At 30.8% G+C, this 13,604-nt stretch overlaps 2 protein-coding genes across 9 annotated transcripts in view; one reads left to right on the forward strand and one right to left on the reverse strand.

Moving 5' to 3' along the window:
• Positions 1-4,998, forward strand: part of LOC102677436 (kinesin light chain) — a 16,528-nt gene extending 11,530 nt beyond the window's left edge. Inside the window, exon 7 of the transcript XR_004150694.1 lies at positions 4,987-4,998. The gene's annotated coding sequence lies outside the window, so the exon portion shown is untranslated. The remainder of the gene's footprint in view (positions 1-4,986) is intronic.
• Positions 3,726-13,604, reverse strand: part of LOC102676826 (protein sprint) — a 92,348-nt gene continuing 82,469 nt past the window's right edge. For all 8 annotated transcript variants that reach the window (XM_006616866.2, XM_006616865.2, XM_006616864.2 and 5 more), the window contains exons 10-16: positions 13,098-13,242; positions 12,619-12,851; positions 7,627-8,087; positions 7,087-7,218; positions 6,771-7,013; positions 6,442-6,634; positions 3,726-6,058 (exon numbers count right to left, since the gene is read on the reverse strand). In XM_006616866.2, the coding sequence (XP_006616929.1) occupies positions 5,955-6,058; positions 6,442-6,634; positions 6,771-7,013; positions 7,087-7,218; positions 7,627-8,087; positions 12,619-12,851; positions 13,098-13,242 (1,511 nt within the window). In that variant the 3' untranslated portion in view covers positions 3,726-5,954. The remainder of the gene's footprint in view (positions 6,059-6,441; positions 6,635-6,770; positions 7,014-7,086; positions 7,219-7,626; positions 8,088-12,618; positions 12,852-13,097; positions 13,243-13,604) is intronic.

A 13,604-nucleotide genomic window follows, 5' to 3' on the forward strand; every position in this document is an offset into this window, starting at 1 on the left:
CAAGCAATTATATTATTGACCTAAAAAGAAAAAAAAACCGTCATGTATTCAATTCTTTCTTCGCATTGTATAGTATACGCTATTGGCATCTACATGCATCTAATCAAGTCGTATACATATCCTTTTCAGTTTGGTTCATTATACCATAATTGAAGTAACGTGACAATGTGTAATCATTCCACGAGTTCTAGGCTTCTCTTTATCAAAGTTCGATAAAAATCAGATGAAAAAAAGCATTCACATTTAAACATAGAAGGAACATTTGTATGTCGCTTAGCATTATTGAATGTATTCCTACACATCATACACAGAGAGACACACATACACCGTGCACGTTAGAATAATGCGAGTATATTCATCGTCATATTAAAAGAGTGTAACAAGCTAGAAGGGGGAGAACAGCGCTTTCCCTTTCATTTTTGTCTCTCGGAATTTATTTATGCGGAGAATAACCAATATTTGGAAAAGATTTATCTTTCCGGCCACGTTGATTTCTCCGCCCTATTTATAATTGTACATTTAAGTACTTATATATTAACGTATTCGCAAATATTTAATTTATTCTCTCTGCGTTCGATCCGTTGTTTAAACGACGATACAGCAGTACATACGACGATCAGTGCAAGCATGATGGTTATTATACATATATTGTATTATAAGATCGTAATTATTTAAATTATTTTGAAGAGAAAGAAAGAAAAATTTCATTCTTTTTTTCTTTTTTTCTGTAGTCACTTTTATTAAAACGCGCAAAAACGAGAATTCGTCTTTTGACAAATTTGTATATTCCGCTTTAAACATCGTATGCTTTTAAAAGCCAAGAATCATATTGTAACCGGCTGTGAATTAAAAACTGAGTCTGAAATTATTTGATCGTTTGAACAGTTACGACGACGCAGAATGATGATCGTTTGAATTAGTCGAGTCCTTAGTAGATTTTATTTTTTGTTCAAGTTAAGATCTCACGTTTCTGTTTCGAACGTAATATTGCTGATTTATATTGTCTGACAGTACATTCAGTTACTCTGGTGATATGGTTTGCTCTAACCACTCGTTGAATACAAGCATGGAAATCATTATTGCAATAATAATTAATAATTAATTAATGTTGTAATTATAATTGCTTCCATAGCACAATTGTTGATGGAAAGCAATTATAATTGTGCTTAGAAATATTATGACAGAAAGTAGCGAGAGTAATCTGTTATGAGATATTTCCATTATTGCTTGATAACAACGAATGAAATAATCTTGCAGAATGTTACCGATTAATTATTATATAATACTTGTTGTATTAGAATAATCAAACAAAATGAAGAAAAAAAGTAACTTTTTACAATGGCTGCTTGCTTGTTCAATATTCTTCTAATATCTAAACTATATTCACATGTATATGTTGAATAATTAAGAAAAAGTTTAAAAAAGAAAAAAAAAAATTTCGCTTATGAACAAAAATATATGTAACGTGAGTTCCATTGGACTGGCCTAGTTCAAAAGATTTAAGATTGCACCTCGAAATATCGGTGTATATTAATCATTTACAGTCGTAGCGATGATGATGATTCGTTTTCGATTACGTGCAATTGCTGATCGCGAGGCGAGGTTTCATTTTTTATTCGAGACTACGGATACAATCTCGGTATTTAGTTTTGCGTCCATCGATGATGATTCTTAGTCGTTTTTAAGTAATCATTTTTCCCCTCTAGCGTTAATTTTCTTCATTCTCATAGTACATGTTTTTATTTGATTTTCATGTGTGCTCTCATTACCCTGAAAAAAACATGCATTTATTGATATACGCTATCATATTCTGCGCCTGAGAGCTTGAAGGCCTAGAATTAGTAGTTTTTATTCAGCTTTATATTTTACATTTTCTTTTTATAATTGTGTCTAATGGAGAAAGAAATTCTACTTACTCTACTTTTCTGTATTTTAATTAGCACTAAAATAGCGCATTTAAAAAGTAATTTTTCTACAATACCAAATTCTGAATTTTAATGAAGTTTTTAAGTGCAATCAATGTGCAATTAAATTAAGATTCTTTATATAAATTTGCACTATATATGTGTATATGTATATGTATATCACTTTAATTTTTACTATAATTTTTGAACAAGAAATAATTATATTAGTAGCGAATGTATAATATGAATTTTTTAATTAATTTATATTCTGATGTTTGGTAAAAAAATTTTAAATAGTGTTTTAAATGTGTTTAGTAAAAAATTTTATTGGAGATTTATTTTTAATTTAACACATATGTATCTTTGAGAAAGTAACAAAAGAAATACGTGTAATTTTTACTTTCTTATCTTATATTTTTATTATTTATTAGATATTTTAATAATTTTGTAGTATAAAGGAGATTTTACTATTTTCTTTTTTTTATTTTTACTTTCAGGAAATTTATCTTTTTATCCTAAGTGACATTAAATATATAGAGCACAGTTGATGAATGATCGATTATACTTTATAATCAAGAAATATACATGAAAGAGAAATATTAGAAATAAGATTTTTAATGTTTACTTACTCGTTTAAAGTAGTTGCTTTTTTTCTTTAAAATATTTAAGGTATTGTAGCTCTCAGGTGCAAGTACTGTTATTTAAATAATATGTAAGTTTTGATTTATAATAAATATTTCCACTTGTAATTCCCTTTTGTTCATCTGCCTCCTTCGCGTGGAAAGCATGCAAATATTTTTTATTGCAAAGAATCTTTTAAAAAATATGCATTTTTAAACAATGTTGTAATCATGTTTTAGGATTTTATTAAAATTTCGTTGCTAATAAATTTTAGTTTGTTTTCTTTGATTTTGTATTTTTTAGCTTCCCATTTTAAACTTTTTTGATTTTATTTTTTTTGTTAATTTTTTATGCTTTTGTAATATAAACTTTTTATCGTATATTTAATATTACAGTATCACTTTTTTGATTTTAGTAAAAATTCAAGCCTAAAAATCATATATAGTAAGTACAATTATCTCATTCTCAACACCATAAGCTGATAGGATTGGATAAGTTATTTATAACGTTAAAACGTAGTTATAAATATCGACAGCTTGTTTATCGATAATATTTTGTCAGACATTTTAATTGTCAGACGACACGAGTACGCGCTTTTATAATACCAAAATGAAAAATTTTATGCAAATTTTAATGCAAATATAATAACATATCTTTAACTTTTTATTAAATCGTATAATTATTCTGAATAAAGAAATCTATTTTGTTCTTTCTTAATCGTACAGTTATTCAATTAATGTAAAAAAAAAAAAAAAAATTTTTTTTTTTTTTTTTCATTAATTTAAAAAACGGAAGATTAAAAAAAAAAAAAAAAATTTTTTTTTTTTTTTTTCATTAATTTAAAAAACGGAAGATTAAAAAAAAAAAAAAAAATTTTTTTTTTTTTTTTTCATTAATTTAAAAAACGGAAGATTAAAAAAAAAAAAAAAAATTTTTTTTTTTTTTTTTAAACGGTCAGTTATTCAAATAATGTAAAAAAAAAAAAAAAAAAAACAAAAAAAGTATAAATATTGCGTATGAAATTTTATTACGTAATTATTCATTAGATCACCATTAGCATTATTCCATCCACTTGTTCAAATTATAGAAAAGTTTTTATTGAGCATAGTGTTACACGTTACAATATTAATAATAATCGATAATCGGTAATAAAGATGAGCATAATTGATAATCAATGATATTTTTTTTTTTCTTTTTCAAAAAACTTGGAAACTATCACGTGAGATATTACGATTATTCACGAAAGGGGACAAATAGAGAGAGAAAATAGAGAATAAGAAGAGGGTATTCTTTTACGAACTTCTGATTTGTATCGGCTTGACTAGCATATTAGAAGCATTAACGTTACGATTAATCGTAATCAATTGAATTCGGGGGAAATCGAAAAGCACGTTCAATGCTGAAGGGGATTATTAATTACGACATTACACGGGTATTAAAAATTCGCTTCGTAATAAATTAGGTACGACATATATAAAGGAGAAATGTACATTTATAAATCGCTAATAATTATTATCATTACACGTATCATCGAGGGCTACACATCGTGTTATTTTTCACCTTTTTTTCGTTTTTTTTTTTTTTTTCTTATTTTCTTATTAAGATAATAATAACAATTGCAAGGCTGATTTGTACGAGAGTTTCAGTAGTAAAATATTTGCTCCACGACTTATCCCCCCTTCCCCTTCATCTCCCATACAAGCCCCGGAAACAAACATAATCGAACTCTGGTCATTATTTTATTACTCATTTCTGAAGTGAGATTAATTAGTTCCACAGCCTTTTATAATAATAATAATAATAATAATAATAATATTAGGTAAGCAAATCAGCCTGGCAGATTTTCGAAAAAAGGAAGAAGCGACACGCGCTCGCGCGACAAAAAAAAAAGAAAATATCCGATGAATGATGATAGTAAAATATTGTGTACAACTTTTCCAATAAATATGCGACGTCCGCTTAAAAGTATAAATTGCTTGTATAATCCGCCAACGTCTCGTCAAGAAAGTACTTAAAATAGAGTCTAAACTAGCTTTCCGTGCTTCTAAGTCTAATAATAAATTTGTATCAAGAGGGGAAATGATTCCCTATAATTTTTATTCGATTATACTTTAGGCTTGAATCATCCCTAACAGAGACCATCCAGATGTCCCTTTTTTTTCTTTTTTGATATACATATATATATATAAATAATTTATTCAAGATAAAATTGTTCAAAAATTATTTATATTATAATTATTTATTTATAATAAAATATTAGGAAACAGAATTAAATTATAAAATATAAAAATTATTGGATAAAAATAATTAAAAATTAAAATATTAAAATAATAATAGCTATATCTATAACTTCATTTCGTAATATTATTTGCAATAAAATTTAAAAACATGAGAGAGACATTTGGTTGTTCCATTTTAGAGATTTCATCCCGTAAAAAACGTATAATATCCTCTTGTAAAGTAGGTTTCGAAGTGGAAGAATACTTATAATTTATTTTTTCCAAGTAAAAGACTAAAAATTTTGTCTTTTTTCTTTTCTAATGTGAAAAATTTTCGGTAACCCCTTCGATTCGAATCCTATTTTACTAATGAGACTTAATTAGTAACTTCGTTATCGTAGAGTTTCGCAAAATATCGAATACTGAGTAATACACGATTCTTTTTCTTCGTTTTTATATTTTTACGAAGGAGAAACGGTCGTTTGGCGGAAATTTATTCGATCTCGTATTCAGTGTTAACAAACGAACCGAATTGCGCGAAGTTAAAGCTCCCCGATTCGATTCTCTAGCACCTGCTTGCAAGTAAATTAAATGCGATTGAATATTGTTCATTCGATCGCATTCTGCCATTTCGATTGGATTTTTCAGCTGCATTCAATAAAATCATTCTTTGAGATCGTTTCTAGCTAGACATTGCACTACTAGATTGCACTTTAATCACTCTCTCTAGCTACATAATTTAGAATATCTTTGGATCGTCGCAGCTAAAAATATCTGTTTTCTGAAATTAATCATATATATAAATGGGCAGTACTTTTTAATATTAAGAAATAACCAATATAATGATGACGATTACAATAATTTAAATATCGGATACATAATAAGAGTATAGATCTACGTTATTCATCGCCTTTTTTTCTTAAATTAAACCTTGGTCGCTTTCAATTTCTTCTTCTTTTACAGTGATCAGTCGAAAGTTAGCTATATCTGGCAGTATACATTTTAAAAGATTTATGCTCGAGATTGAGAAAAATTCGATACTCCATTCAAATATACGTGTAAAGATATAAAGAATGAAACAATTGAAAAAAAACACGGTGCTAGCACGAAACTAATAATAACAATAAAGACAGGTGCTTCAAATTTATTAGCCTTGTCACCACGAAATCGATATCGTTTCCCCTAAGTAGCCTTCTATTCGCAAGGCCTATTAAGAACTGGTTTTCGGCCAGGCTATCTTTGCGTCAATCCGCTTGTAAGCGAAAAGGCAGTGAGAGAGCTCTTGTGGACACTCGTGGTCGCCGAGTAAGGTTTCTATAACACAAAACAATGAAATAATATAGTATTTCTTCAATGTGTTTTATCTAGAATAATAGAGGTTAGTAAATACTAGTAGTAGAATTAAAGCTTTTTTCTAATTATTTAATTCTACAGCTTTGTAGTTAGTTACTATTTCATAAATCTTCAATTAATCTTTTAATTTTCTAATTTTTTTATATTAATTGCACGTCGTGCCTTTATTCAAATAGATATTTTGAAAATGAATAAAACATTTAATGTTATAAAATAAAAACTTACATATCCATTTAAAAAATATTAAAGAATTTGTATAAATGTGTTAATAAAATAAAAAACCTCTTGTAAATTATTTCTTCTAAATTCTAAATTGGAATTGTATAATTCTGATGAATTCTTACCTTCCCCTTGGACCAATTTGAACAATCCATAGTCCTGAGGATTGGTGCATCTGATTTTATGTGCGAGAATGCGACAAATCTCTCTGGTGTTCATATTTGGTCGTACAGGTAGCGTTCTGGTGTTCAGGGATCCATGCAGTTCATCTGGTACTAAAATTCGTAGTACGGATGAACAGTCTGGTGTTCCACAACCCTGATAAATCCAAATAATAATTGTTTAAAAAAAATATAATAACAAAACTTTGCATTGCACTTCTAATATCGCATAATAAATAATTATTGAAATTTATTGTAATGTTTCAGAGACCAGCATCGGCAAAATCACTTACATTTAAAGTGGACATCGTTCCCTGGCTGGACTTGAACGTCTTCAAAACGTGAACTGCGCTGGACAAGGTCGTCAAATAATATCCCCCTTCACCAGTGAGAAGAGAGGGATGAAGCAAACCCCACATGTACTCAGCTTCCACCTCAGCGTCCACAACCTTGCCACGAACCAATACCCAAACTAGAAGGGGAAGAAGATCGTCTGCGCCCAGCGTTACGTGTCTGCCAGAATTTGCGTGCTTTACCTGAAAAATTATTATAATTAATAACGTTTAAATCTCTCTTCTTTACACGATAAGAGATTGCATCGCGACTTACGGAGTTGAAAATCGCTGAAATGGCTGCTAGAAGATTTTCCAATTTGTCTAGAGGCGAATCCGCTTTTTGAAGACGATCAATGTATTTGAGGATCCGCTCTAAACTCGACTCCGATGGGGGTATAATCTTTGGCTATAAATCAATCAATAATGTTATAAATTTGCATTTTAAGATTAATGATTAAATTAATAATTATCTTCTATAAATTATTCTAGCTTACAATAAAGTTATTTAAAAAAAAATTAAGAAAACACCAAATTCTACACTATAGACAAGTAAGAATAGTTAGAGGATTCATTATTGTTCAAAATTTACCGAGCTAAAATCAAAGCCTACTTTTATTCTCTTATAAAATGAATAAAATAAATAAAGATAAATAAAATTGTTATTCTCTTTCCTCCATTTTGTTTTCATTAAAACTCTAGAGCAATCAGTGAAAACTAGCCACAACTACCCTCATAGAAGTGGCCACGATTACGAGGTAAGCTAGAACAACTCCCATTTGGCAGGCAATGAACATTTCTACAAACGGTTACTGACTCGAACACCGAGATCCTGAACGTGTTTCCCCTGGGCGTGCTGGATGCTCTCGGCGAGGGTTTGCAATGAACCAGTAGCCGCGTAATGCTCGACAAACAGTCTATAAACGTGTTCTCTGAGCGGTCTCACCACTAAGCCCATCATCACGCCTTCTAAAATAGCGTCCAAATTCAAGAATTCGTTTGGCTTCAGCTTCAGCCTTTCTTTCTCCACCTCTTTCTCGAATTCTCTTTCACCATGTTTCACCAAGTAGTTCTTCATTCCAGACATAAATTGTCGCATGTTTCTCATCACCACGTGTGGGCTGGCTTCTTTCCCTTCCTTCGTGCATTGGATAAAATTGTCAATGTTTTGGGAGAATGTGGTCGTCTTGTCCGCTGCTAATTGAAGGGCGTATGACCTTATGCTCGAGCCTGTACCTCCATTGTCACGGTTTCTAAGGGCTTGCAATCTTGGAGGGGCTGCAAACAGAAAAAAAAAATTGGATTAGAAGGATTTGTTTATAACGAAGAAATGATACAATGATTGGATTAAGTAATTATGAGGGGAAATAATTACGGAAATCTCGATATATAAAATCTTATGATAAATCTTGGAAGGTTTCTTAAAAATCTTAAAAAAAATTTTAAAATTTCTAAAAGATTATTTCGTAATTTTTGTTGATTCTTATTGAATTTGGGACGATAATTATTTCATACCGTGACAGTTTGCGATTAATTTTAATTAATTTTATCGATAGAAGTGAGAGCATATATATATTGACCGAGACATCGATAAAGTCTCGAGCATAAAGAGAGCAAATGTTGAAATAGTATTTTAGATAACAGATAATGGATGAAGAATGAACATTGTAGTTTCGCTGGAGGGAATGTAACTTGATACCGATATTTAAGAAATTCAATTCAAAGTTTTTTAATTCGATAACTTGGTAAATAAGCATTTGGTATCGCAACACGTTATCTTATGTCTACCGAACTACTAATAGTACATGGAATTCTAAAATAACCGAAGCATGTTAAAACATTGCAAATAGACTTTATCTGTACACGCAGTTATAAAGATAATAATTTGATTCTATTTCATTATTGACAAACATTCACGTGATAATTTTTCGGAGAGAAATTATGCAAATAGAGGATGTCTCTTCAAATTTTCTGAATATTTTTCGATATATAACAAAAAAAATGTAAAAATTTAACAAAGTTAGAAGAATTTAAATTTATAAACGTAAAAAAATTAATAAACAAAGGGAGAATGATAATAAATTTTCATGCCACTAAAAATTTTCACTTACACTTGAAGATTACAATGCTATTTTGCAATTTCTTGTAAATATATTGGAACCATCTAGTTATACTTTGTAAAATATTCCTCCCTTTCAAGAATTTCTGCTTTGTTTCCACTTCGACCGAACAATTGATCACTTTGCTCTTAACCTTCCAAATTTGCCAGAATTTCAGGCTACGTTCCTTCATCTTTGCTTAAAACTATAATACTGCTTTGCTCTTCAAATCTCTTTTCAAATTCTCAATTTACGTAAATACACGTCGATCAAAATTTCGATCAACGAAATTTTGCTTATAAATAAAAATAATAATTTTCAAAAAATTTATTCGATCATTTGATTAACATCTAAAGAATTAAAACGTTTTCTCGATCGCTTGCGTTTAATTTTAATATTTATCCATATCTCGAATGGAAAAATTTTCCAATTTTCATCTCTTAACGATCTTTTTACAGAATTGGACGCTTCATCGAGAGATCGCAAGTGGATCTGCTCTCCATTCGCAATTCTTTTCCCAGCTATCCGAGTTATCCGAGTTGAAAATCGGGCTGGCTTATCTGTGGAAGAGCTTTCGAGGCGAAGAACCCTGCTTCGCGAGGGTTATCGGACTTGAGAATAATTTTATAAAATTATTAAAATCCCAGACAGATCAGGATGCTTAAGCCCTCCCGGTTTTCTCGGCTACTGTGGAATCTTACGGGTAGATATCACGGGAAAAATTTTCTCGAGAAGTATCGTACCTTTTTGTAGCTTTTGAGACGAGACAAATTATGAATTTCGATTGGTTTTCTTTTGGGGAAAACTCGAATATAATTCGAATAAATAAAATATATTTTTTTTTCTCCCCTTACACTATATATCATCTTCTAAAAATCGAACATTTATCCGTCGATATCACTGAAAAATTTTTCTCCGACATCTTGCAAATCTGTGATTAAATTTTTAAAATGAGATTGTAAAAAAAATATATATATACATATATCACGTTGAAAATTTTGCAAACACTATTTATCGATCGAACTTCTCAGAAGACACTCGCAGAAGATTCATCGCAGAGAGTGTTCGAATCGTTCCGATGACCGAGTCTCGATGAAGCTGCACCGACGATGGATTGATTGACACTGAACAATGGACAGCGCTATCGAGAAAGGTAGCCTCTGTCACATTGCGTTGGTAGGGAGGGAAGGCAAAAATTTGGAAAGAAAGAAGAGAAAGTTCAATGGTCCTTTGACGATCCCTTTCCTGATGGCCCTGAAGATTAAGGATCGATCTCTCGAGAAACACTACAATCCGTACAAGAGATCGTAAAATAATTATTCAGTCGAAGTTTTATAGTTTTGGATGCGAAGGGAAGAGGCAGGATGCAATTGCTATTACACAGTACTTGTTCTTTTTTTTATTTAATATAAAAATATTTATATTATCGATTTTTAAAAATTATATTAAACAATCAGTTGACTAAATATTCGCGAAATATGTGAAACGATCGTTGAAATTATTCTCGGTGATTATATTTCATAGCCGGCTATTAAACAACCCCTCGAACAAATGCACCACTCGAATTTAGGGAACGATGACAACAAGCGACAGTTTGCCGTTTCAACGACCGACACCTCGTAAACTATTCCAATTTGCTAGGCAAAGCCAGCCATTATCGTTCGCTTTATAGGCTGTTCCGTTCGATGTAAATCTCCCTCAAAGATGAAACTATCATCGACAGTTTCGCGAAACTTTGGAAAATTCAACTTGAACGCTCAAAGCCCGCAACTCGTAACAAGAAAGTTATATGGTTTATATATGGTTTCTTGCACTTTATGCAGAGCGAAAAATTTTCATGTTTCAATTTTCTGATAGGAAAATATAGCTAAATTAATTTATCCTTTTGTACGTAATTTAATAGAGAAGAATATAAATTTTTTTTTAATAGAAATTTTTATCGTTATTCTTTGTTTAGAAATTGAACGAGAGAAATAATTCAATAAATATACTGTCAAATAAACGAAATGGAAAACTTTTGCTAATTCTTTTAAATTAATCCTTCGAATGATAAACCTGTCGATACCAAACAAAAGAAGACGAGGACAAAAGAATCGAAGTAGACGAAGATAATCAACGGCCAAAACTAGTTGGAATTGATTTTCTACGCGACGGATTGCGATTTCAATCCGTGTGGTTTTCAATCCGAATCTTTGTTTCCACGTGTCACTGGATGTTCACGTGAATGATTGACGATCAGATGTACCGAGATACGTCGATCTGTCATCGATCTGTATCGTGTTACAAATTGTTACTATATCCGCAAATTCTCTTGATTTCTGCTTCGATGATTTAATAACAAATTAATTATATGTCTACTATTTTTTTTTCAATATTTTTTTATCTAGTATTGATTGTAAAAATTATTTTTCTTTTACAATTATTGAAATTTTCCATTATTTTGTCCATTGAAGAAATGAGAAGAATCTTTATTTTCCATCCAAAGGACTAGCTGGATTTTTGAAATAAATTGAAGGCTTTATTTGCCACATTTGTATCTTGGATAATTTCGAGTCCAAGGGACGGCCAATTCTAAATTTTACCCAACTTTCTAAATCTTTTGTTCCATTTATTATCCTATGGAAAATGTATAGAATAGATTCGCAAAGCAATAATGCGAATAGAATGTTTGAAATTGTTATAATGCATGTTAGAAAAATTTGTTTTCATTCGTTGTTGTTATTATTCACAGTTAATTGAATAACAAAAATTTATAACAATTCTATCAAGATCAATTAATTCATGTTTTAACTCATTAATTATTAAATCATTAATTGATCGTTGAAATCTAATTCCAAATTTTTAAATTTCCTCAAAAAAAATTTCCAAATCTTCCAATACTTTAATTTTCCAACTTTCTATTTTTTTATCTATCCACTTTTTTTTATTTTCCTAAATTTTTCAATTTCCTATTTTCATCTATTGGATTTCCATTCTCAAACAAATGTACGCAACTTCAAATTTCTACAAACTTTTCGATAAACTTCTATAACAATAAAAGCGTCGGAGACAAAGATCATCTCGAAACTATAATCGACTTCTTATCCTCTTATCTCTACTTCCAGACGAAAAGCGAGCATAATAATTAGCATAATGACGGATTATGCATTATCCATCGAGCGTTTCTGAAACGATCGACGAAATCGTATAGGAATCGTATTTATTCCGCGAATTATATATATATATATATATATATATATGTATATGATATATAAATATATCAAATCTCTTGTTATATTTTTCTCGGCTCGTTACGACGCAATATTACAAACATTTTTCGTGCACATTTTTTCCTATGACACATTTATCGATCGGTCGCTATTGTGCCATTCGCGTCGTGACCTTCTCGATGCGATTTCCGATACACTTGCCACGCGTAGCAATGCACTTGGATGCTCCTTTGAGTCATGCTGATAGTTGTCGATAAATAATTTCACAAATACATGTTCTACATGCGTGCTCCACTGTGTTTTATTTGTTCGTGAGGAATTTCAAATATTTTCAATTGTATTAAATAATTGTATCTAAATTTAGAATTGTTCGATACGGAAGGGTTAATCTCGTAGAACGATGAAAGAAGAGCGCAGTGAATAATAATTCTGTATCTCGTTTCGCTTTTCCACATTTTTTTTTTTTTCGTAAAGGGATATAAAATACAAATGCAAACTCACAGAGAAGGGGATCCAAACGCTCTTTGAAGCTCTTGTTCCTCTTCATCCTCTCCACGTCACTTTCGTCTGTCTCCAATGGCGTCTCCCATTCGGAGGAGTCATAGATTTGGTCCTTTCTGCTGTCTCCAGCCTCTTCCCTCTCCACGTTCCTCTTCTCCACGTTGTCGTACGAGGAGTTCCTGTCGCTGTAAAGCGACTCCGACGTGTCCGGCGGTTTCAACAACTCTGGGTACCTGTTGTTCGAGATACAAAAAATCATCAAAGAACGAAATTTAAAATATAATAAAACAATGTAAACAAATGTTATTCGAATGAAAGATATAGATACACGATAAAAGTCTATTTAAGAGAAAAAGTTTTTCTTATTTACCTAAATTTATTCGCTTTACGTTGTCAATTCAACGTTATTAGCAATAGTGGCTCATTGGAAATATTGTATATTTATCGGTCAATATAACTGGGTCCAATTGGAGACTCACCGTTGGAGGATGATACTCTGAACGGTTAAAGTGTTCCCAACAACGTCCCTATCACACTCCTCGTCCGGAAACTTTCTGGCCACGTTATCACCCTCGTAATCCGCATCACAGTCATAGTCAGGTTCGCAATCGTCCCCTTCGTTGCCTGTACAAACGTTATCGAACTCGTTTAATAACAATAAATATTTATTACAACATTTTCACCAAAGATGATTAAATTATACGAATCGTGAAATTTTCTCGATGATTTATCTTCTTTTAACAAAGAATACATCTCGATCGTATCTCGATTTCATCTTGTTTGCGTTTCAGTCTATGTTGAAACGGTATATCGACAAATGATAATTTGAAAAGTATATATAAGTTTTCTTAATTTGAAGAATCAGGAACAAATTACCAAGTTATTTCTCTTACTTGTGAGATAATGAATTGAATAAAAGTGATTCTCAAGAAATACAAAAAAAAAAAAAAAAAATAAAAGAAGAAAGAAATAAGTAGCTGACCGAT

The sequence above is a fragment of the Apis dorsata genome, unplaced genomic scaffold (assembly GCF_000469605.1).
Source record: "Apis dorsata unplaced genomic scaffold, Apis dorsata 1.3 scaffold_280, whole genome shotgun sequence".
In the NCBI taxonomy this organism is placed as follows: Eukaryota; Metazoa; Arthropoda; class Insecta; order Hymenoptera; family Apidae; genus Apis; species Apis dorsata.